The sequence below is a fragment of the Apus apus genome, chromosome 23, assembly GCF_020740795.1.
Source record: "Apus apus isolate bApuApu2 chromosome 23, bApuApu2.pri.cur, whole genome shotgun sequence".
Taxonomy (NCBI): domain Eukaryota; kingdom Metazoa; phylum Chordata; class Aves; order Apodiformes; family Apodidae; genus Apus; species Apus apus.
The window spans coordinates 4,531,798-4,554,335 of NC_067304.1; the positions used below are offsets into that span (position 1 = coordinate 4,531,798).

The following is a 22,538-nucleotide window of genomic DNA, read 5'->3' on the forward strand; positions in this document are numbered from 1 at the left end:
TCTCTGGGGATAAAAAGAAAAAAGAAAGCTTTTTTTTTAAAAAAAAAAAAAAGCATACTATTCCCTCCAAGCCTTCCACCCTTTCAGCTGGGAAATGGAGGCAGGAGTCTGTTAAAATGGTAAGAAAAAAATGGAGCCACTTATCGTTAGTGAAAAGCAATAAAAAAGCTTCCTTCTGAAGGAGGAAGACAGTTTCATACACTGAGGATGGCTTGTCTGTGCCTAAAATACCTGTCTCTTGAATTCCACAGTGGGTTTTGCTGTACAAATGCAAGAGATTTGTGTGGATAGTCACAGCCCCAGTGCCTGTGGGAACAGTTAGCTGGAAAATAGTGAGCTGGGTTATTGCTAGAGCAGGGCTTTGAATGCAGAATCGTTAACAACTTGTCTTGATCATGTGATGAGCTATCCTGACAGGATCCAGCTTTGGGTTCTTTGAAGTGTTTTAGCCAAGTATTTACTATCTGACTGTATTACAGCAAATGCAGATCATTCTCACTGCTGGCTTTAATCCCTGCTCCTTGGCCAAATTCCATCCTGAGTGATTTCGGTTTTGCCTGTTGGTGCCTAAATTCCTTCTTGCCATTCTAGGCTGCTCCTTCCCTTCATGTCCTACCCTGCAACGTCATGTTTCTGTGTGTTGTTCATCAGCTGGTTTCTCCATCCCACAGATGACTAGAGTTCAGGGGTTGCTGTAATTCCCTTTGAGATCCTTCAGGCTGTAAAACAAGTGATGTCATTGCTTTGCTTAGCAAGTGTCACCTTCCCTCACAAAGTCAACAAATGCCTCCACTTCCTTTTGGGCACTCCTGTGAAATGTGATGGAAAACAAGAGGCAGTTGCCACCAATTCTCCCTTTGAAATCTGTGCTGGGGGAAAGGGCTGGGCTGCTCTGTTTAGCTGTAAAAGGGGCTTCCTTCTCTCAGAAAAGCAGCTGGAGGGAGAATGAAGCCCCTCGCACCCCAGGGTGCTGCCCAGGGCAGCGTGTGGGGAGGGTGCCCACCAGGGACCCCAAACTACCTGCCCCGGGAGATGCTGCAGCCTCCTGGCATGCAGGGCTGTGGGATGTCAGGCTTGCAGGAAGGAAGCAGATCCCAGCTTTGGGGTACCTGGGATCCCAGTGGCTATTGGGGCAGGATGAATTCCTCTCTGGGAGGAGTGGAGGGCTGAGAACAAGAACAGTCCCATAAATTCCAGCAGACCAACCCTTTAATGTCAACTCCATCACCAGATGCCAAGTAGGTCCGGGTCTAGCTGGAAAGAACAGCCACGATTGCACAGAGCCATAAAGATAATGAGAACAGGGCAGGCTTGGGCAGAGCAGGAGACACAGCTACCAATGTCGGAGCTATTTTTACCACCCCCCTCACTTCCTCTGCAAGAAAGTTTATATTTAGCTGCCCGTAGCTGCTGGCATTCCAGAAGGTGGCAAGGGGGGAAGGATTCAGGCTGCAATTTGTGGATCACAGATTTTTGTAGATGTGAAGCTGTTTGCCTTTGCACCATTTTGAGAGGGGTGAGGGGACGGTGGGGAGGTGGAAAGGCCACTTCCCCTCATCCTCACCTGGCAGATGAAGTATCTCTCCTGGTCCTGGAGTTGAGGGATACTCTTCTTTCATCTGCTGTTAGTGGTGCACACCAGCAGTGCCTCTGTTAGAACCTGCTTAGGTAGGGAGCCAGATCAGAGCCATGGGCTGGGGGAATGGTCTCCAAAGCAAGTGTCAGGCTTTGCCTTCCCTGCAGAAGGAGCAGCACTGCTGGGAGCCTTGATTCTTGGCTCTGAGGAAAGCACCAGCACTGAAAGACTTGGTTAATGCAGCGTTCACTAGTGCCAGCATCTTTGTTGTCAAAGCATGTTTCTGTAGTGCAGAGAAAACATTTCCATGTCTGAGGCCTGAAGAGGATGTCTAGCATCCTCCTGCCTCTCTTTGCAACTCAAAGCAGGCTCCAGCCTCCCTTCCCACCCCCAGCCAAATCCCCAGCCCTGATTCCAGGTACACAAGCTGTTGCTGGTGAGCCTGCAGCTCTAGGTTTTTGAAGCATGAAAGGTGGGAGATGAGTGGGGATAGTTGAAAGGTGAGTCCCCAGGATTCAGGTGAATCCCAGGCATTTTCAGGGGATTGCACCCACAGCAGGGTGCCAGGCCTCCCAGCAGAGCGTGGCAGACACGCAAACAGAGTGTTTGTATTGCTGAGGGATAATCTTTTAAGCTTTCAGATGCAGGCATGTCAACCCAAGGGTTCCGGTTGCCCTGGCGACGCGATGCGTTCGCTCCCGGATGCTGTGTCTGATCGCATCAGTCTGGAATGTGATCACCGTTTGTTTGTGCTGCTCAGCCCCGGCGGGGGCTGCGGAGGAGCGGGGGGAGCAGGGAAGAGGGGCTGCCGGCGGCAGCGGGGACACCCAGGAGGAGGAAGGCTGAGCTGCTGCGGGGCTGCGGGAGAGTCAGTGCCTGGAAGAATCACTCTGTGTAGGTTTTGATGCCTGTTTGGTACCAAGGAGTGACTTTCCCCTCAAGATCCCCACTTGGGGTGGTAGGTGAGAGCAGCATTAAAGGACTCCAGTGCTGTTAATGGAATGTCCCCCACTAGACTGGTTAGAGCGCTGAGATGATCAAGGCTGGTGGAGGATCAGCCCCTGCACTCATCAGATTGGGAAGGGGAGAGAGACTGACCCAGATCTCAGGTCTGGGACTGGAAGGGGCAAAGCTGTGGCTGGCTGGGGATGAGACACTGGTGTCTGCTGGTCTGGGAAGCTCCTGCTGTCTGCTAGGTCTGTGCTCAGCAGGAGGAATAACACCTGAGCTGAAGACCAAGCCCTGCACAGACACCTCTTGCAGCCTGCTGAGCTTCAGATGGGCCTGGCAAGAGCCAAAGGAGGGAAGGCAGAGCAGCGTGTGGCTCCAGGACACCCAGAGCTCCCTCAGCCCACTCGTGTGGCTGCTCAGGCTCAGCAGACTTCACCGTGTGCCCCTGGAGGGTTTTCTTCGTTTAAGGGTTTTAGTGCTTTAATCAGATCCCTGGCTAAGGCAATTGTAATGCCCATCCAGGCTGAGTCATTCAAGAGCTTGTGAGCAAGCTGTGAGCTCCAAGCATCTCCCCTTGCCGTGGCTCTTGGGGACCCCCCTGGCTGGTGCTGGCTCCACTCAGCATTTTGCTGCTGGCTCAGGAAGCCTTTCTTGCAAGGGCAAAGCAGAGACCAAACTGCCAGGGGAGAGGTGCCTCCTTCTGCAGGGAGGAGTGTGGTACTGGATCTTTTCTGTCATTGTTTACTCACTCTTGCCTCTCTTCTATTTCCACCCTGCTTTTCCCTCTTCCGGGCATTCCTGGAGTTTCCAAGGATGCTGTTAAGATGCAGCCTGTGTCAGTCCTCATGATTCACAGCCCTGCCCTGGGCTCATCTCTGACAACGAGCTCAGAAAAAGCCCCCTGCACCTTTTGACCACAGTCAGCTCTTAGAATTCCCGAGGAATCCGATTCCCCTGGTGAGCACGTGGCTCCTCTTTTGCCCTGACACAGCAGCGGTGCCCGGGAGAAGAGGATGTCCCGGGGACCCCTGCAGGTCCCCAGCAGGGGAAATTCGGCTCGGGGCTCTGCCAGCCCCAAAGAGCAGGAGCTGTGGGTCCGGGGGGTTGTCCTGTGCATCCCCCAGCCCTCTCAGCCTGTCCTCTCCCCTTCCCCGCAGGGCTCTGCCACCCCCCTCGGCACGAAATAAGATGAACAAGATGAAAAACTTCAAGCGGAGGTTTTCCCTCTCGGTTCCACGGACGGAGACCATCGAGGAGTCACTGACGGAGTTCACGGAGCAGTTCAACCAGCTCAACAACCGGAGGAATGAAGGTAAAGGAGCCCCCGGGGGCCCTGCCGCGGGGCTGGGGCGGGTCGGGAGCCGGTGGGGCCGGCGCTGCCCTCGAGCATCTCCATTCCAGCCCCCCTCAGCCTTTCTCTGGGTGTGCTGAGGTGTGGAAAGTTACTGCCCCTTTGTCTGTGTTACTTCCCCCATCTGTCCTGCAGGATTAATAACACCTTGTCATTCAATCTGATCTGAAGAGAGATTTATACTTGCATAAGGAAAGCCTGGTAGGAGGGGAAAGGTGTTTGCATGAAACGGGGAGGAATGACATGTCTGTGGTTAAGGTAGAGAGTGTGAAAGCAAGGGATCTTCTCCTGCCTGCCCAAAAGGTGACAATGGTGTTTGAGCCCTCTCCAGAACCCTCCTTTGCTCCTGGACCCACAGCCTTCTCCTGGGGTGCAGTTTTCAAGGTCTCAGGGAGCAGGGAGGTTTAGGGTTAACATCTCCCTGAGCCGAACATCCCTTCTGCAAACAGAGCAGCCTCTCTGCAGGCTGGGGCAGGCTCTGCTGGCTCTGCCTGTGGGCTCTACCGGGGGAGAGGCAGTGCTGGAGGCACAAACCCAGAGCAGATCGTGCCCAGGTGGCCGTGCAGGGACAGGCAGGCAGAGCTGCTGACAGGCAGGCGTTTGCAAGCCTGATGAAGTGACACTGGATTCACCCAGGGGTGAATTCCCTGCCGCGGGGGCAAGGATGAACATTCTCCTGGTGATCACCGCGGGCGTCTCCTGCTGCATCCTCCCCAAACAACTCACCTTGCCACGGGGCAGCCCCTTCAGGTGTCTGGTGTCCTCAGCTCCATTAAAGTCACGTTCAAGCTCTTTTTCCCCTCACCCTGCAGCCACAATTGCTAGAAACTTTTGCTGCAAGCAGGGGCTGAGGCCATGATGTAATTGCCTGGCACTCACATCTGCCCCAAAAGGGAGGGATCATCTCTCTGCCAGCTAACCTGCTTGAAAGAAGAGATGCAGTAACCTAATTCAGAGCTGCCTTGCTTCTGCAGCTCCTGACACTCTTCCTTATCCCTCCAGACACCCAGACAGCCCTGAACAGCATCACTTCATGGCCTCCTTCCCTGCTCCCCCTGGTACACACCTCCCCTCACACCCTAGCAAGCAGGGAGGGCTATAATTAGACTTGAGCCCTTAATTAGATGTGCAGAAGCTGTGGGGATAAAATGGTGCAAGGCTAAGAAAGTCCTGGGCACTGACAGCTGCTGCTGCTGTTGTCTTGCTTGGGGGGACCTCTGCTCTGGGATGTCTGAGCCTGGGCTTGTTATCTCTGCCGTGCAAAGCGAGGCTGTGTTGGGGAGGTGACTTCCCTGTTCTGCTTTAATGAAGCTTCAGTCACGGTTCTTCCTTTGCCCTTGAATGGCAAACCAGTGCGTGCAGCGTCTGCCTGTCCCTGCTCTGGCCTTGGGTCTTTCTCCTGAGGTAGCCAGAAAAGAGCAAATTGAGAGTGGCCTGAGGATGTTCCTGACCCCGTGGGTAGAGGCTGGATCAGAACTAGACCCTGACATGGTATCATTAGGAGATCCTCCTGCCAGATCCCAGGAATGCATCAGGGGCTTGGGTTCTGCCAGCACCAGCCCTGGGTACAGCTCCTCAGGTGCTGCTGCAGGACACCCCACTGCCAGCCCCACTGGTCGGTGCATCCCTCCCTGCCTGGATACACGTCCTGGCCCCCCTGCCACAGCTTCCCCTCCCTGCTCCACAGTTCCCAGCTTGCACCCCAGCCCTCTCCCACACAGCACAGGCAAAACACGCTGCCCCTGCTTTACCCACCACCCTCAGCCCTCTCCCTCCTGCCCAGGATCTCTTGATTAAGTTTCCCTTGGGGATTGTAAACAACCCTGAGAACTCACCTCCACGATGCCCTTAATCTCCATCTCCTGCAGGCTGTGGCTCTTGTTTATGAAGAGCCCTGACAGCCACATTTGTCTGAGGCAGCTCTTGGGCTGTTTAATAAACCCCTGCTGGCTGGGGGATGCTGGAGGCACCAGTGCCAAGGTACAGAGCTGGGAGGGACAGGAGCCCCAGCATCCCGGGGTGAGGAGGCACTTGGGCAGGGTGTGGGAGGGTGATGCTTCAGATGTGGAGCAGGATGGAACCGTTTTGGTGGTGCTGGAGGGGATGAGAAGGGGGTTTGTGTGCAAGTGGCTCTTCTGCAGGCTTTGGTGATGAGGTTAGTACCTCGTGGGAGCTGCCTGGTCTGGAGAGGGCTCTGACTTCAGGGAAGCAGCAGTTCTCTCAGCTGTTGGTCTCCATTTTACAGATGGAGAAATCAAGGTGCAGAGATTGCAAGTCACACAGAAAACTTATAGCAGCGCAGAAACAAGAGCCATGGCACTCACCCTTGTGCTTCTTCTCTTCCCCATGGAACAGGGAACAAGTTCTGCTTCAGGTTTCACCCTCCTTGCTCAAGACCTCTGAACGTGGCCCTGGGCTGTCTCTGCTGTCTTGCCTGCAGTGTGATCTTTTCCTCCCTGTGAGCGGATGACCCATGACAGTTCAGGCACGGGCTCCAGAAAAGAGTGCTAATCACAGCAGAGATCAGCACATCATTTTCTCTTTCATCACCTCACACAGCTCCTCAGGGAATTGCTTGCAGTTTTTATTTTCCCTCCAGCATCAGAAATCACAGGTTATCAGCATTCACAGGTCATGGCAGTCTGCAAATCCTACACTTTTGGTGGCTGGGAGTGCCTCTGCCTGTCCTTGGGGAGGAGGGTGATGCAGAGGCCAGAAGACCTTCTCATGAGATGCTCCAAGAGCATGTCCAGAGCTGCTCTGACTTCCAGCCATGGGACAAGGCAAGGCCTTCTCATGGGTAGAAACCTGTTGGTGGGAATTCCCCAGCTCTGTCCTCTCCATCCCATATTTCTCATGACCTCACCCACAGAGACTGATATGATGAGGCTGGAAAGAAGCAGAGCTGGCAAATGGAAAAGCAAACATCTTTCCAGCCTGGACATATCCCATCCTGGGCAGTGTCACCTTGATGGAGCCTGGCAATGCAGAGGGGCAAAGGGGGTGCCCGTGGTCAGAGCCTGGCATGCTCACAGCCTCCCTTGGGTCCCGATGCTGATCCCTCCAGCCTTGCATCCCTGCCCTGCACAGCCTTGCCTTGGCCACAGTGAGTGCTCAGCTGCAGAGACAGAGATGGAACAAAGCCCCTGGGTTATGGAGAGACCAGGCTGAGCTCTGTGCAGTATCTGATGTCCTTGATAAAAGCCAGCACCATCTCCACATCCTCAGAGATAACGAACCTTCTCCATGGCTGCTCCAGCCTCATGCTAAAGGACTCTTTCCTTTCTTCCTGGACTTCCCAATCACACATTCCTCTCCATATTCCAGATTCTCAGAGGTATGAGGTCTTGGTGGCTCCTGTTTGATTTGATAGGAGCTGGTATCATGGCTTTGCCCCAAAGCAGCTACTGCCTGGTCTGTCCTCTGAGGCCAAATAAGGTCTCAGTGTTCAGGCTGCAAAGGCTGCGTCACTCTCAGTTTGCAGTGGCATAAATCAGAGCTGAATCTGGCCTTTGGAGTGCAAGGCCATGGAGCAGTGATGATGGGGGGGAGGAAGGAGGACGAATAATCCAAGATCTGAGTGCAGCCCTGCCTGGTGAGTGTAGCAGAGCTTTGAGAGGAGAGTTCACACTTAGCGAAGTAATTAAAAGTTCTAAGTCAGGCAAGCAGTGAAGGGTTCTGGCCCCTTTCCTTGGGAGATCAAAGCTTGTTTTGGCAGAGACAGTGTTTAAATATATTTATAAAAAAAGGCGGGGGGCTCGTCAAGGCAGCCGCCGTGTCTGCGGTCTCACTTGAATTTGCTTTGATATCCCAGGCAGCCTCATTATGTGCAGAGTGTCAGGGCTCAGCCTCATCCTCATGAAATGCTGAGCAGAATCAAACAGGCCCTCACTTTTGCACGCCCACGGCTTCGTGTCTCCTGCCCAGCAAGTTCCTCCACGCCTGGGGCAGCCCCAGCCCTGCAGGAGCATCTCCTTGGACTGGGTGTCCCCAGGTGCTGTGGGCACCTCAGGGCGACGCAGGATGGGCTGGGCTGGCACCTCCTGCCTGCCCTCTCTGGCCCCAGGGCAGCCAAAACACCATTCCCCTCATCTGTGCAACTCTTCTGGGGGGTTTTGTGTGCTTTTCCCATCCTGTGGTTGTTCACATCTTCTGCCGGTCCCGTTCCTCTCTGATACCCTGGAATGTTCAGGTTGGCATCTTAGCTCTGGCTTTACATCTGATGCCCTTGCAGATGAGACTGGCACTAACCTGCCTGGTGGGCTGATGCTTCAGGGAGTGCTGCTGGTTTGCAGCTTTCAGGGACAGGCTGCTTCTTTAACCAGGACTTTGGGCTTGTTTACCTTTGGGAACCAGCACAAATTCACCCAACCTGTCATTCGAAGTGGATTAGTTCAATGCCTTGCAGTCAGATTTTAAATGTTCTCTGTTGTTTTGTTGTGGTTTTTTTTCAGATAATTTGCTTAGGGAGCAAGCAAGTTAAAAAGATTGTATTCAGTTTAATTGATCCATGTTAGTTTTATACCTGTGGTTAATTCAGGGTAAGTTTCCTAACTGTCCCTGCATAGACAGATGGCCAGAAAGGGACAGGGACCAGAGTCCCACAGTGTTCCTGGGAGAGGGAGTGACTCTGTGCCTCATTCTTGCCTGTCTGCCCAAAAAAACTCCTGGCACTGTTTCAGATGCTCCCGAGCCCAATGCCATGGGCTGAACCTGTCCCTTAGGTACAGGCTGTCTGTTGAGGACACCCTGCATCCCTTAGCATGCAGGTCCCCTGGTCCCCCAGCGACCATGGCACGAAACCACATCTTTTCCCAGGTCACTCACCTGCCACTTCCCATCCATCAGATGAGCAAACTGCAGCCAGGTCCCAGCCCTGCTCACCGCCCCGTGAAAACCAGCCCTCCCTTTCCAGTCTTCAGCAATGAGATCATTGCTGGCTGCCTGAGCACACTGGGATCTGTGCACTGAGATCAGCAGTAGGCAGAGCAGGGGATTGTCTCTGTACAGCTCAGGGAAAGGGGCTTGGCAAGGGGCAGGACTTGGTGGCTCAGCCTGGGACATCACAGGTCCTCCCTGGGGAGTTTCCCTACTGCTTTGTTCCTCCTTGCTCTGTGGACATCACTGCAGGGTGCGGGGACACTTGGAGGACACTGGTGCTTTATGGCAGGGCCCTTGGAGGCATTGCTAACTGGGAGGGTGGCTGCAAAGTTCAGATGAGAGGGGAGGGAGCTGGGAAGGGGACAAAACAGATGCCCCTGCTTGGTCCCACACTTCTTCAGAGGGAGATGCATCCCTCTCTGGGGGAGGTGACACTTCTCCATCCCAGCACACCTGCTTAGCACTGCCTTCTTTGGAGCAGTCCCTTGGAAACAGCATCTGTGTGGATCAGGGGAATCCACTTTGCTGGGGTCCAGGTGACCTGTGTTGAACTCCTCAGTGTTTTGCTGTGCCCCTGAGTCTCTGCCTGCCAGAATGTTCCTACCAACCAGCTTCTAATTACAGAGTGAGGAGGTTTAAGTGCAAGCCTCAGACTGGAGACCAGAGGGAGCTCAATGGCTTATTTTGTTCTGATTTCTTGGTCCTTTCAGGGTTTCTTGGGTTTGGTGAGGCTTCACACCTGGAGTCCCAAGAGAAGAGTGATTTTTCTGAGCCACTTTGGTTTTCAAGAGAACTTTTGTGCATCTCTGGGTGGTGTATCTGGCTAAGTGCAGTGGGTTTGGCCAGGAGTGCCTAGAGTGTTTTGTTTTGCAGTAAGTGACTCTGCAACCTTTAATGCCAAACACCTTCCTGAGAGAAACTGTCACATCCTTGGAGGCAAGTAGCCTGTTGTCTGTTAGTTTTGGTGTTTCCTGAAGCAGATGAGGTGCTTGTGAGCTCTCCAGAGCTCTTTTCTTCAAAGCAAGTGCGTTGGGCCTTGGCACTTGTGCTGCCACTCCAGCGCCTCACTCTCCTTTCTCTTTGTTCTCAGACCTGGCTCAAGGGCACCTGCAACTGGGACACCTGGGCAGGGACTTCCGAGCAGACACCAGCCCCATCTCCCCCCCCGAGGTGGAGGGCCAGTCCCCAACAGCCGTGCGCTACCGCAACAGCAACCAGCGCCGCTTCTCCACGGAGGCAAGTGCTGCTGCGGGCGGAGAGGGCAGAAGGGACAGGGCAGGTTCTGGTTGTCACCTGCCTGCTGGCTGGAAGAGCCACTCTTCCAGTCTTGGGACCCTGGCAGTCTCAGGAACGAGCCCTGGTGTCCTCTTGGGTGCACTCAGCATGACTCCTGGCAAAGCCCAGTGCACGTCCCCCTGCACTGGGACACACACACACACACACACACACACACACACACACACACACACACACAGAGCTTCCCTTTTCCTTTGGCTGGGGGTCCCACAGATGCCTCCCCCTTTGCTTCACCATGAACAGCAGCTCTGGTCGGAGAGCGCTTCCCCTTGAATGTCTCTCTGCAGTCCTTTCATCACCCACACTCATCACCTGCTCTCCTGGCCCTCTCTGCAGGATGTCAGCAAGAGGCTCTCCCTGCCCATGGACATCCGCCTGCCCCCCGAGTTCTTGCAGAAGCTGCAGATGGAGAGCCCGGAGTTCCCCAAGCACCTCAGCAGGATGTCCCGACGGGCCTCCCTCGTAAGTCTCACCCTGCAGAGCAGTGCTGGGCACAGCACCTCACTTCATGTGCACAGCTCCCAGCAGCAGATGCCTGAGCTGGCTGCCACCCACCCGTGCAGTCAAGCCCTGCTGTGCAAGCTCCCGTGTTCCCCACGTGTGTCACTGACACACACACGTGCCCTGCCCGTGTAGATCCCTTTCTGCACACTCCCAGCAGCACAGTCCCCCCCCCAGTGCAGACAGGCATCTCTCCCCATGTCACTCCTACACATCCCATCTGCACAGTGCCCTGCAGACCCCCAGGCCTGCACATTCCTTCACTCACCTCTGCACATACCTGACTTTCCTCTTGGCCTGGCTCCTTCCAAACTGGAGGAGGTGGAAATCCTCCAGTGGTTTAGCAGGTGCTGGAACCTCTGCTAGTTTAAATGCAAATGCTGATAAATAATTAATTTGCCTTTGCATCAGCATTGGCATTTCAGTTTCTTTGCTGCAGAGCACCAGCATATGTAGGAGCAAACACCCAGTGCCCTGTTTACAAACGTGCAACCACGTGTCTGCTGCCCAGGGGTGCTCAGTGCTGTGCAGATACAGCAGGAAGGTCTCAGCAGGTCTCTTCAGATCTGGCATGTCTGTTCAGGGGGAGGCAGGAGGAAAGGGCAGCTTGCATTTACCTGCCTGCTCTGTCTAATTGATAAAACAGATGCAGCCAGAGCAACGTGCTGTTAATATTCATAGTCCCCAGCATGAATAAGGCATGTTGCTGCTGCTGCTGCTGCTGCTGCAAAAGAGGTATGGCTCTGGGGGGTGTACAGCACCTCAGACTGGAGCAGCCACCTCATTTCCCTGCTCAGGACATCTGTTGACCAGGGTCTGGTCAGCGCCTGTTGCAAGGAAAAAGCCTTCCCATAGGGCAGCTCTGGTGAGCAGGGGAGGCTGCAAGAGCACCCCAGAGCTGGGGCTGCTGGTTCCCTGGGCACAGTATGGGGGGCACTCCCTAAGTGCCTCCCCCAGGGGTCCCTTTCCCTGCACAGCCCTGTCCCTGCCCACTGATTGACAGCTGTCCATCCAGCTCCATCTGCTGATGGTGAGTGGTGTGGCACGAGCCCTGGGCTCAGGAGAGGGGCTGGGGGGTCTTTAGCTGGGCTGGAGTCAGAGCCAGCTCCTGACCTGGGATTACACCCATGCCAATATAGTTTGTAGGAGAACAACTCTAGTTTTATTTAAGCTTAAGGAGCAAGAATTGGCCCTGGGATCTGGGTCCTGTTGTGCTGGGAACCATCCCCTGCCCTGGCACATGGATAGTCCAAACAGAGGAGGTTTCTTTGTCCCCACAGAAAACTGTGATTTCAGGGGACTGCTTGGAGTGACACCTAAATCTGTGGCCTTGCAGTGGTTGCCCTTCTTTCGTGGGTACATGAGAGCAGGTCTCAGCAATGCATTGAAGAATAACTGTTCCAGGTGGGAAAATGTCCCTCTGGAAGGGGGAGCAGAGGCCAGGACGTAGGGGCAGCACTCCAGAAAGGGCTGGGCAGGGGCAGCAGGATCCTATGAGGACCAGCTGGGCTGTTGCATGCAAACACCTGCCTTGGTAGATCTACCTCCAAAGCTGTTACTGTTCAGTGTCCTTGACCTTCCCCTGCAGAAGTGAAGGCACCTCTGGGTAAGATCTCCCCCAGTGATGTTTTCCTTTCTCTCTTACAGTCAGATATTGGGTTCGGGAAGCTGGAAACTTACGTTAAACTGGATAAACTGGGAGAGGTGAGTAGAGTGTGAAACCCCTGTAAGGGTTTAAATTAAGTTAGAATGGCAGCTAGAAGTGCAAAGGGCAGGCTGTAGCCAAATGTCTTCCATATCTAGCAATTTTTAGATCAAGTCTTTGCTTCAGCCTTAGCCTTCCAGCTTCAAATGATCCTTCCTGCAGATGTGACAGACAAGATCAGCGTTGTGCCACCCTGGTCAGGGGTCTGCACGGCTTGTGTTTTCTCTCTTCCCCCCCACAGGGCACTTATGCCACTGTCTTCAAGGGGCGCAGCAAGCTGACTGAGAACCTGGTTGCCCTGAAGGAAATCCGCCTGGAGCACGAGGAAGGGGCACCTTGCACGGCCATCCGGGAAGGTGAGGGCAGGAGGGGCTTTTCCCCTTCGCAGCCCTCAGGAGCGATGCCGGCTCACGGGTGGGGTTTGGGCCGGGTGGTGCAGGTGGATGTTTGGACCTCCAGTCCCACCATCCAGGTCCTGCTGCCCCGACCTGCCATCTCCTCCCCTTGCAGTGTCGCTGCTGAAGAACCTGAAACACGCCAACATCGTGACCCTGCACGACATCATCCACACGGAGCGCTCCCTCACCCTCGTCTTCGAGTACCTGGTGGGTCTGGGGGGGCTTTCTGTGGGAACCTGCTGCAGGCTGGGTGATGGGGGCCGAGGGAAGGACGGGCTGATGTGCCCTTCCCTTGCAGGACAATGATCTCAAGCAGTACCTCGACAACTGTGGGAACCTGATGAGCGTACACAATGTGAAGGTAAGACCCTGCACCCCTGGCTCTCCCTGCATGTGGGGAGCTCACCCTGAGGGCAGTCCAGGGTGCTGCAGGGCTGGGTGAGGCTGGGTACCCCTTCTCTCTTCAGTTCAGCCTTCACACTCTTCTTTGACTTTTTCCACCTGCTCTCCTGCTCCACCAGCTTTTCTCAAATTGCTGCCACCCTGAATAAAATGGCTGTGCCTGCAGACTTTGTTCAGCCTCTTTTCTGGATTGCTGAGCACTTGTCTGCAACGCGTTGCCCCCCAGGCCAGCTTTGAGGGGTCTTTTCCTGGCCAGGAGTTTGAGAGACCTTGGGGCAGACACTTTAGGTGCCTGTGTCCCTGTCCTAAAAGTCAGCTCCTTCTCCTCCCCACAGATCTTCATGTTCCAGCTGCTGCGTGGTCTAGCTTACTGCCATGGGAGGAAGATCCTGCACCGAGACCTCAAACCCCAGAACCTGCTCATCAACGAGAGAGGAGAGCTCAAGCTGGCCGACTTTGGTAGGTGGGCTTCTCTGGGGAAGATGCAGCATTGCAAGGAGCTGCAGCTCCTTGATGCCCATCCCTTTGGTCCGCAGGCCTAGCCAGAGCCAAGTCAGTCCCCACCAAAACGTACTCCAACGAGGTGGTCACGCTGTGGTACCGGCCCCCCCGATGTCCTGCTGGGATCTACTGAGTACTCCACACCCATCGACATGTGGTGAGCCACAGCTCCAAAATGAGCTTCCCAGGGTCTCCAAAGATGGTGGGTTGGGCGTTTCCATCCCTCTGCCAGCAGGTGCCTGCAGTGTTGGTTACACCAGAGGGTGGGGGGTTCTCCCAAAGGCCACGGCGTTTTCTGTGCCCCTGGGGCTCAGGGTCTTCAGAGCACACTGTCCACACCAGGGGTGGATGGTGACCCGTAGCAGAGAAGGGACAGAGCTCCTGGAGCTCATTTCCTTCTCCAGGAGCCTCAGCCCTGGCCACGGGGTGGTAGGGCATCCTCAGGGCTCCTCCCTCGCTGATCCCTGCTGCTGCTCTAGGGGCGTTGGGTGCATCCACTACGAGATGGTGACCGGGCGGCCCATGTTCCCCGGCTCCACGGTGAAGGAAGAGCTGCATCTGATCTTTAGGCTGCTGGGTGAGTCTTCTGCTGTCTCCCCGACGCCCACGCGAGGGCAGTGGCTGCCTGCAGGAGCGGTGGCAAAGCCCAGAGGGAGCCCGATGGCAAAGCCGAGGGCAGAGGCTGCCCGCAGCCCCCCCGGCTGGCAGAGGGGTGAGGGGCTCCAGGCTGCCTGCCCGGCGGGATGCGGGGGCGAGTCCCAACCTGCTGGGGAGATTCCTGCCCTCTTTCCCGGGCAGGGCACTGGCACTCGCCTGTGTCAGGCTGTTCTCTCTGCACCAAATGACAGGTTTCTGTCTCTCCCCCTCCCAGGAACCCCAACAGAAGACACCTGGCCTGGAATAACATCCAACGCTGAGTTTAAGGCTTACAATTTCATGCAGTACCGAGCTCAGCCGTTGATCAATCATGCCCCAAGGTACCTCTTTGAGCAGGGACATGTAAGGCATGGTGGGCTGGTTGTAAACGGGAGCCTGGAGAGACCAGTTTCATGCTGGTTGTAAATGGGAGCCTGGGGAGACCAGTTGCATTTCCTCCTTGTGCTGGCAGCTTCTGAATGCAGCTGTGCACGTACCTGGCACTGACGGTTGCAGTGTCTCCTGGGTGCAATAATGCTCCGTTTTTTATTTCTTCCTTCTCTCAGGCTGGATTCAGAAGGCATTGACTTGCTGATGAACCTCCTTCTGGTGAGTGGTAGAGCAGTCCAGGTGGGTGGCAAGGGGATTTGCTGGAGTGAAGGTCCTCTGCTTGCCTTCACACTGCCTTTGGAGCCAGGCAGGAGAGGAGCTGTGGCTGCAGAAGAAGCCATGGCTCCACAGCTGTGGCCTTGTAGATCCTATCCCAAACCACCTCCCATTAAGGACAGTGAACCATCCTTCCCCTGTGTCCTCTCGCACAAGTGAGGGAGCCCAAACCCAATGATCCATAAGGTACAGCATGGCCAGTGCACTCCTGTGGTCACACGCTGTGTGCTGTCCCTTGTGCACATGCAAATGGCCCTGGGCATTCCTGCACACCCCCATGCTGTGCACACTGCTTGGACACGCTGTCCCCCACAGAGCATAGGAAATTTCCTGGGCACTTACCCGTGCACAGGTGTGCACACACCCTGTACATGGTCCCTGTGCCGTCTTGGCCATGCAGACTGTGTGTAACTGCCTTTCTCTGGGGCTTTGTGCAGTTCGAGGCCAAGGGGCGGATCTCGGCCGAGGCAGCTCTGAGACACCCCTACTTCAAGAGCCTGGGAGAGCGGGTGCATCTCCTGCCTGACAGTAAGTGCACCCTGTCCTCCTGTCTGGGGGGTGTGGAGCAAAGGGCTTCTCTGCACCTTAGGGTGCTGGTTTGCAGCCAGGTCTCTTCAGACACCTCTGGTCTTTGCTCACTCAGAGCTGTTCCTGCAGCAGGGTGGGGTGGGAGCTCGGTGGCTGTGAGAGCAAGAAACAATTTGGGTAGGACAGTGTAGGGTGGGAGTGGGAGAAAAAAGCTCTGGTGAGGTGCAGGGCTGCACTTGGGCACTGCCCTCCCTCCTGCCAGCTCAGCCAGCTGGACTGACCACTCTCTCTCTGCCCCCTCTGCCTAGATGCCTCCATCTTCTCCCTGAAGGAGATCCAGCTTCACAAGGACCCTGGCCACCGAGGCTCAGTCTTTCAGCAGTCAGGTAGGACTGGGGAGAGTCACACTGACCTCCCCCAGATGGTGCCACAGACCACCTTGGCACTGCAGACTCCTAATCAGTCCTGCACAGGAAAAAGCCAAACCTCTGACCCCTGCTCCCTGTTTTAGTCCACGAGTTTCCCCTGGGGCATCCTTGCTTGTCACTTACAGTGGTACCAAAGTCACTTCTAGGTGCCCTGAGGCACATCTCCCTCCTCCTCGTGACCTCCTAACCCAGAGCACCACAGGGCTCAGCTTCTCTGCAAAGTGCCCTCGCTGTCTGACCTCTCTGACCCATCTCTTTCTCTCTTCCTCAGCCCGAGGGAAGAACAGGAGGCAGAGTATATTTTAAACTTGGATTTCGTGTTCCTCTTGTCACCATGGAGATCAAAGCACTGAGACAGGAGACAGCGACACGCTCCCACCTGACCCACCGTGGAATTACTGACTCGAGCAGGACGATGCTGAAGCCCTTGGCTGCAGGCTCTCCCCTGCCCATCCCCACAACCACAGCCCCTGGCAGCTGCCCTTGATGGACCCGTGGCCTTTTTTTCCCCTCTTGTCTTTTTCGTGTTGCTCCCATCAGATGTGAGCTGCCACCCTCTGTGCAGGAGGAGCTGTGCTGGGCACTGCCTGGGATCCTGTGCTGCCCCCGGGAGCCACTCACTGCCCATGGGGAGGTTTTGTGAGCAGAGGGTGGTATCTCCAAAGCTGGGCTGTGGATTGCAGGGTTTGGCCCAGACCGGCATTTCTGAAAATGTACCTTTGCTCAGACAACCTGCTCTGCTCTCTGTGTTTCCTGGGGAGACACTTTGCAGCTACGTTACAAGTTGGGGGCATGACCCAGCCTGGTACTGGAGAGACTGCATCCGAAACACAAAACCCAGGGCAGCCCTTCCTTGCCTCTGCCTACGTAACCCCTCTTTCTTTCCTCATCTTTGGTACCTGAATCCCAACAAGGATGGGGCAGCTGGCAGGCAGGGGCTTCCCATTGCTTCCCTCAGCATCTCCCCCTCCTTGCCCCCATGTGTGTTTCCAAACTCAGTCACCTGGCTGCTCCCAGGGATGTCCTGAGCTGAGAGCAAAGGGTTCAACCTGCCTGGGGGGCAGGTGCCTGATTGTAGGGGCTGTTCAGAAGCAGGGCCTTGGCTTTGTGCTGCCTCCCGTTGCTGCTCTGTGCCCTCAGCCCTCTCTGCCATCGTCACAAGGGGCAGGACATGGTTCCCAGCTGGTGTCTCAGGAGCACATCTCCCCCCACGTCCCGTGGCTGAGCCCTGCACAACGTGGCAGAGCCCAAGCTGTGCAGGCAGCCTCTCCCAGCCAAAGTGTTGCACACACCCACCTCAGTGCATTTCTACCCAGAGGAAGGGGGAGAGGTGCCAAACCTCCCACAGCTCAGCTGTGAGGACCAGAAATAGACCCAGAGAGAAGCAAATCATCCCTCAGACCTCTTTGCCTGGCCTCTACGTTTGCAGCCAACAGCAGATCATACCAGCTCTGGCTCAGATCGATGCTGTGGGACTGAGGTGCCTGCTTAGATCTGAGCATCCTTGGCTGGCCGAGGACTGACTGCTCCTGGTGTCTCTTCCCCTCCATACGCTGCAGGAACGTGCCAAATCCATCCTGAGTGAAGAGGCCCTGCTGCACCTCTCCCCTGCAGTCTGCAAAACAGCCTGAAACGTCTTCAAGTGTGTGAGCATTGCAAGTCTCTCTACTGTATAATATTCACATCCTTTTCTTGGCTGTCCCAGATGACTAGTCCTCTCACCCACTGGTCCTCCAGCTCATGGATATGGCCAAGAGACTCTGGACTTGGCAGGTTCTGTGACTGTCACCTGGCACTGGGACTGGCAGGACATGCTGGTGTCTTAACCTGGCGTGGGAGGCGTTGCTCAGGGGACAGTGTCTCTCCATGCTGCAGGGAGCCAGGGTTCTCTTCCTGCTTTGCTGCCTGGCATTTCTGTGGTCCTCAGGAAATGCAAAGCATGAGGATCAATGCAGAGACCCCAGAGCTCCCCAGAGCTTCTAGGGTGGCTCCTCCCTGTGTCAGTGCGACGCACCCTGCAAGCACCCCCCGGCAGAGCAAAGCTCTTACTTTGGGTTTGTCCTAGACAAGCATCCAGACGTCTGCATTGTTTGAGGTTTGCCCATCCCTGCTCCGTTCCCTTCCCGGTATGTCCATCATACAGGCTGAATGCTTCATTAATTGTTTCCATTTGATAGGGAAGAGCATGAGCAGCCGCCAGTGACGCAGCTCAGCGCGTGTCGGGAGCGCTGCGCCCGGTTTCCCACCCGGCTCCTGCTGCCGGGGGCTGCTCCGCAGGGAGCTTCACAGAGGGAGGTGTTGGCTGGAGCAGGTCTGAACTCTCACACTGTCATGCTTCCTTTCACGAGGGCGTTTCGCACAGGCATTTCCTCGGCACGGCAGGGATCTGTGGTGCAGACTTGCACTTCCCAGGGCAGCCAGGTCCCATCAGGAATGGGGGGCTCAGCGGGCAGGCCAGCTCGCCCACCCAGCGTCTCCCGTGCCCCTGCGGCAGCACCTTCAGGTACAGGGGGTGAAGAGTGCTGGGGGGCAGAGCCCCCCTGGGGCCTGTGAGTGCGGAGCAGACCTGGGGGAGCAGGAACCCCCTCCACCTGCTGTTGGAGAGGCTCATTCAGGACGTCTGACCTATCTTGGTGGAGTTTTCTTGCTCGGCTTTACCATCGCCATGCATGGTTGCCTTGGGCACAGAGCGCCCTGGGGCAGAGGGAGCCCAGCAGAGCCACCCTGGGGGGCATGGAGACAGACCTGCAGCTCCAGTGGGGTCTCAGCTCTTCCCCCATAAGACAAGTATTCCTGCCAAAGGGCAAGGTCAGCTATGGAAACCACTGGAGCAAAGGGTTGAGGAAAAGCCCTAGCAATGACCTAGTAGCTGGGACTGCTTTGCCTAGGCTCAGATAGCAAAGACAAAGGGCCTGTTAGCTCCTGTTTATTCTTTTGTAGCCTTTGCCTTTTCCTCCTACAAATCCTCCCTAAAGGAGACACTGTAATTTATTAGCCCCGTGCACTACTAACAGCCCAAATCTAAGATAACCCCTTTGTTCCACTGCATTTAGTGAATATTTGATTCCTATTCAGGAGGGTGATAATGTGTGTAAATATTTGGTGTCCCACTGAGCAAAATTTGGTTTACAAGCTCCAGTTGCTGCTGCACTTGCACGTGTCAAGCTGGCAGAGCCCCAGCTCCTGGTCTCCCAAAGCCCTTCTGGGGGCAAACAGGAGCTGCAGGTTGGCAGCGATTCGAGCCCAGAACTAACTCCCCCTTCTCCATCTCCTGGATGGTGTTATGGTCCTCCTGAGGACCGTGGGGTCCAGCTGGGTTTGTGAGGATCAAGATCCCTCAGATAACCCCAGTGTGTGAAGCCCTGGGTGGAGCTGTGCCCTGCTCCTCCCTTCCTGCAGGGGAGGAACCCTGGCTGCCCATGCCATCGCTCCTGGCTCCAGCAGCTCATCCTGGGGCAGCCTTGCCCCAGCTTTTGGAGCCCCAGCTGTCTCCCAGGTTGGATTTTTAAATTAGTGCTAATGAAAATGCTGGGAATGCCTGTGGCTCCAGCATATTTTATTTTTTGTTTCATTCTGTGGGTTCTCCCATCCCTGGCTTAGCAGAGTCGCTGGCGCTCTGTGCACACGGGGAGGTTTGGACAAAAGGAAACTCTTGTTTTGTCTTCCAGACATTTTTGTCTTGCAATTTCTTTTTTTTTTTTTTTTTTTACCAGTTCTGGTGGAAAATGGAGTTTTGGCTGTGCCCTCAGGAGAGGCTGTATTCTTTCATGCCTCCAGCTGGTAGCTAGCTAAAGAAATGTAAGTAATGAATGTGTAAAGCGAGGTCTGAGTACAGGACAACAATAAAACTTACAGGCAGAGCAACTTAATTTCACCCTCTCCAGACACACATGCACACGCCTTTCCTGGCCCAGCCCGTGGCCAGATCCTTATTAACATTTTAAATAACAAAACTACATTGTATATTGGAGGCTAAGGACAAAAGAAGTGGCTTTTGGTTTTTTCCCCTCTCCCTCACTCATGGTGAAAAAAAGTAATAAAAAAAAATAGAAGGCCATTTTCCCAAGCTTCTCAGATGTTTTGTTTGTTTGTTTCCCATGACGTTTCTTCAGTCAGAAGTTAGGTGAGCATGAAATGGGAGCCCAGAGCTCCCAGGAGCAGGGTAGGAACAGGGGGGTGGGAAAATGTTAGAGAATTATTCTAACCCGCTGGAATGAGTGATGTAAGAGAGTTAATGTGTGTGTCCCAGGGCACAGGGAAGGGCCAGGAGCTGGGGTGGGAGCCTGCCTGGCCTTAGGTGGCCAAACCCTGTTGTCACCAGAGCAAACCTGGTCCCTTGCAGCCACACCAGCCCGGGAGGGCTGAGCGGGTCCTGCAAGCACCTCTGGGTCTTGATCCTGAAATAACCTGGGTTACAAGTGACATGATCTCACCTGCCAAGAGCTGTGGCCCTGCCTGGCCCTGCTGCTCCAGCTCTGCACACCACTGTCCTGTGTACACACAGAAACACGCTTGGATTGTCCCCTCAGCACCCTAGTGTCTGGGCACAAACACTTTGAAACCCGCTTTCTGGTTCCTTCGTTGCCTTCTTTCATCCTCAGCTTGTCCTACAGCAGCAAAAATAGATCCAAGTGGCCAGGATACACATACTGTGAATGTTCTCTGGTGTGATTCATTTGCAGAATACCAATAATATATTTAACTCGTGTTGTACAAACGAAAGATGCATTTTAAAAGCAATGATTTTAAAGATTTATTCCAAAAGAAGCAATGATTTTTCTATAGGAAGTTTTTCTGGAATAAATGGAAAGGTACAAAAAGAATTTAAAAAATAATAAAAGATTGTATCCATCTGTCAATCTCATGTCTGAATGTTTTATAAGAATATTTCAATTTTTGCATTTCAGATGTGACATGGACTGTTTTGTGGATGTGCTCACTTTATTGCCAAGGCTCCTATTACATCTGTATGGTGCACTCTCCAAAGCCAAGACTGGACAATAAACTTTATTGAACACAGGACAGTTTTCTGCAGGTTATAATTTTTCTCTGTTTTGTTGTTGTTGTTGTTGCTAGGAGCAGGATCCTCTTTGGTTTGCATTTCAGCTCTTAGCCCTGATGTCTCAGGCACACAGGACCCTTTGGATGGCTCCTGAGAGGTGAGTTGATCCGTGCTGGGCGTGCAGGGAAGGCACAGGCTGCTGGACCTTGGCAGGGAGTGAGCTGGGCTGGGCTGTTCTGTGCTATGCTGGGCTGTGCTGGGCTATACTGGACTGTGCTGGGCTATGCTGTGCTGTGCTGTTCTGTGCTGGGCTGTTCTGTGCTGGGCTGTGCTGTGCATTACTATGTTGGGCTATGCTGGGCTGTGCTGTGCTATGCTGGGCTGTTCTGTGCTGGGCTGTGCTGTGCATTACTATGCTGGGCTATGCTGGGCTGTTTTGTGTTATGCTGGGCTGTACTGGACTGTGCTGGGCTGTTCTGTGCTATGCTGGGCTGTGCATTACTGTGCTGGGCTGTTCTGGGCTGTGCTGGGCTGTGCATTACTATGCTGTGCTGTTTTGTGCTATGCTGGACTGTTCTGGGCTGTGCATTACTGTGCTGGGCTGTGCTGGGCTGTACTGGGCTGTACTGGACTGTGCTGGGCTGTGCATTACTATGCTGGGCTGTGCATTACTGTGCTGGGCTGTGCTGGGCTGTACTGGACTGTGCTGGGCTGTGCATTACTATGCTGGGCTGTGCATTACTGTGCTGGGCTGTGCTGGGCTGTACTGGACTGTGCTGGGCTGTGCATTACTGTGCTGGGCTGTACTGGGCTGTGCTGGGCTGTGCTGGGCTGTGCCCTGCCCTGCCCTGCTGTGCCATCCACGTTCCTTCCCACAAATCATTCCCCACAGCCACTTTCCCCAGGACACCTCAGTCCCTGCTAGGAGGGAGTGTTTTTTGGCTGGCTGCAGTTAAGCTCCCAGTCACAGTGCAAAAGAAGTTTCCCACTACCTGACCTTTGCAGGGGGTGGAAACACAAGACCTCAGAAACTTGTGCGCAACAGGAGAATGTTCCTGTGGTCCCTTGCGTGGATCCTGAGGCCCTAAGCAAATATTGCCATAAGGCTGTCGGGCAGATAAAGCACAGAGCTGGCATGCCCAGCCCTTGCTTGCAGTGCAGCTGAAGGGCAGAGCTAGGGAAGGGGCAGGGAGGCCTGTTTCCCACAGCTCTGGCACTAAAAGCCCCCCTGAGATGAGCCCTGTTCAGCACAATCCCCCTCACACCTTCCTGCTCTCTGGGCCATCAGAGCTAAGAAGAAACCACAGCCACCAGGACTGGAAAGAGCCAGAGGTGGAGTCTGGGGGTAACCTGTGGGGTCTTTGGGGCCAGACCAGGGGTGTGAGCCCGTGGACAATGCATGGGTGATTGAAGGAAGGGACAATGTCCTTCACCCCCACCTCGGGCTGCAGCTCCAGCCGGCGCCCAGCCCGCCTGAGTCACGTCCAGGCACCGACGTGGGCAGATCCCCAGTAACAACCTGTTTGCCAAACCAGTTCCTCCATCTGCCACTCTCATTCCTCCAGTCTCATGGTGGTGGCAGCTGCTGGCGCTGGGCCTGGGGGAATGCCACCAAGTAGCCCCAGCCCACATCCTCTGCCCACAGACCTGACCAGCCTCTGGATGTTCCTGGATGCCAAAACAACTGTGACCTCCCTACTCCATGTCCCTTAGCAG

General features: G+C 54.8%; 2 protein-coding genes across 2 annotated transcripts in view; both read left to right on the top strand.

Moving 5' to 3' along the window:
• Positions 1–20,842, top strand: part of CDK18 (cyclin dependent kinase 18) — a 35,391-nt gene extending 14,549 nt beyond the window's left edge. Inside the window, 16 exon segments of the mRNA XM_051639028.1 lie at positions 3,685–3,839; positions 9,850–9,995; positions 10,392–10,517; positions 12,204–12,260; positions 12,503–12,617; positions 12,772–12,866; positions 12,958–13,020; positions 13,397–13,520; positions 13,598–13,665; positions 13,667–13,719; positions 14,042–14,139; positions 14,434–14,539; positions 14,765–14,807; positions 15,302–15,392; positions 15,701–15,778; positions 16,092–20,842. Of these exon segments, the coding sequence (XP_051494988.1) occupies positions 3,716–3,839; positions 9,850–9,995; positions 10,392–10,517; positions 12,204–12,260; positions 12,503–12,617; positions 12,772–12,866; positions 12,958–13,020; positions 13,397–13,520; positions 13,598–13,665; positions 13,667–13,719; positions 14,042–14,139; positions 14,434–14,539; positions 14,765–14,807; positions 15,302–15,392; positions 15,701–15,778; positions 16,092–16,126 (1,422 nt within the window). The 5' untranslated portion in view covers positions 3,685–3,715 and the 3' untranslated portion in view covers positions 16,127–20,842.
• Positions 17,770–22,538, top strand: part of MFSD4A (major facilitator superfamily domain containing 4A) — a 28,008-nt gene continuing 23,239 nt past the window's right edge. The window contains exons 1-2 of the mRNA XM_051639020.1: positions 17,770–17,946; positions 20,897–20,979. Of these exons, the coding sequence (XP_051494980.1) occupies positions 17,770–17,946; positions 20,897–20,979 (260 nt within the window). The remainder of the gene's footprint in view (positions 17,947–20,896; positions 20,980–22,538) is intronic.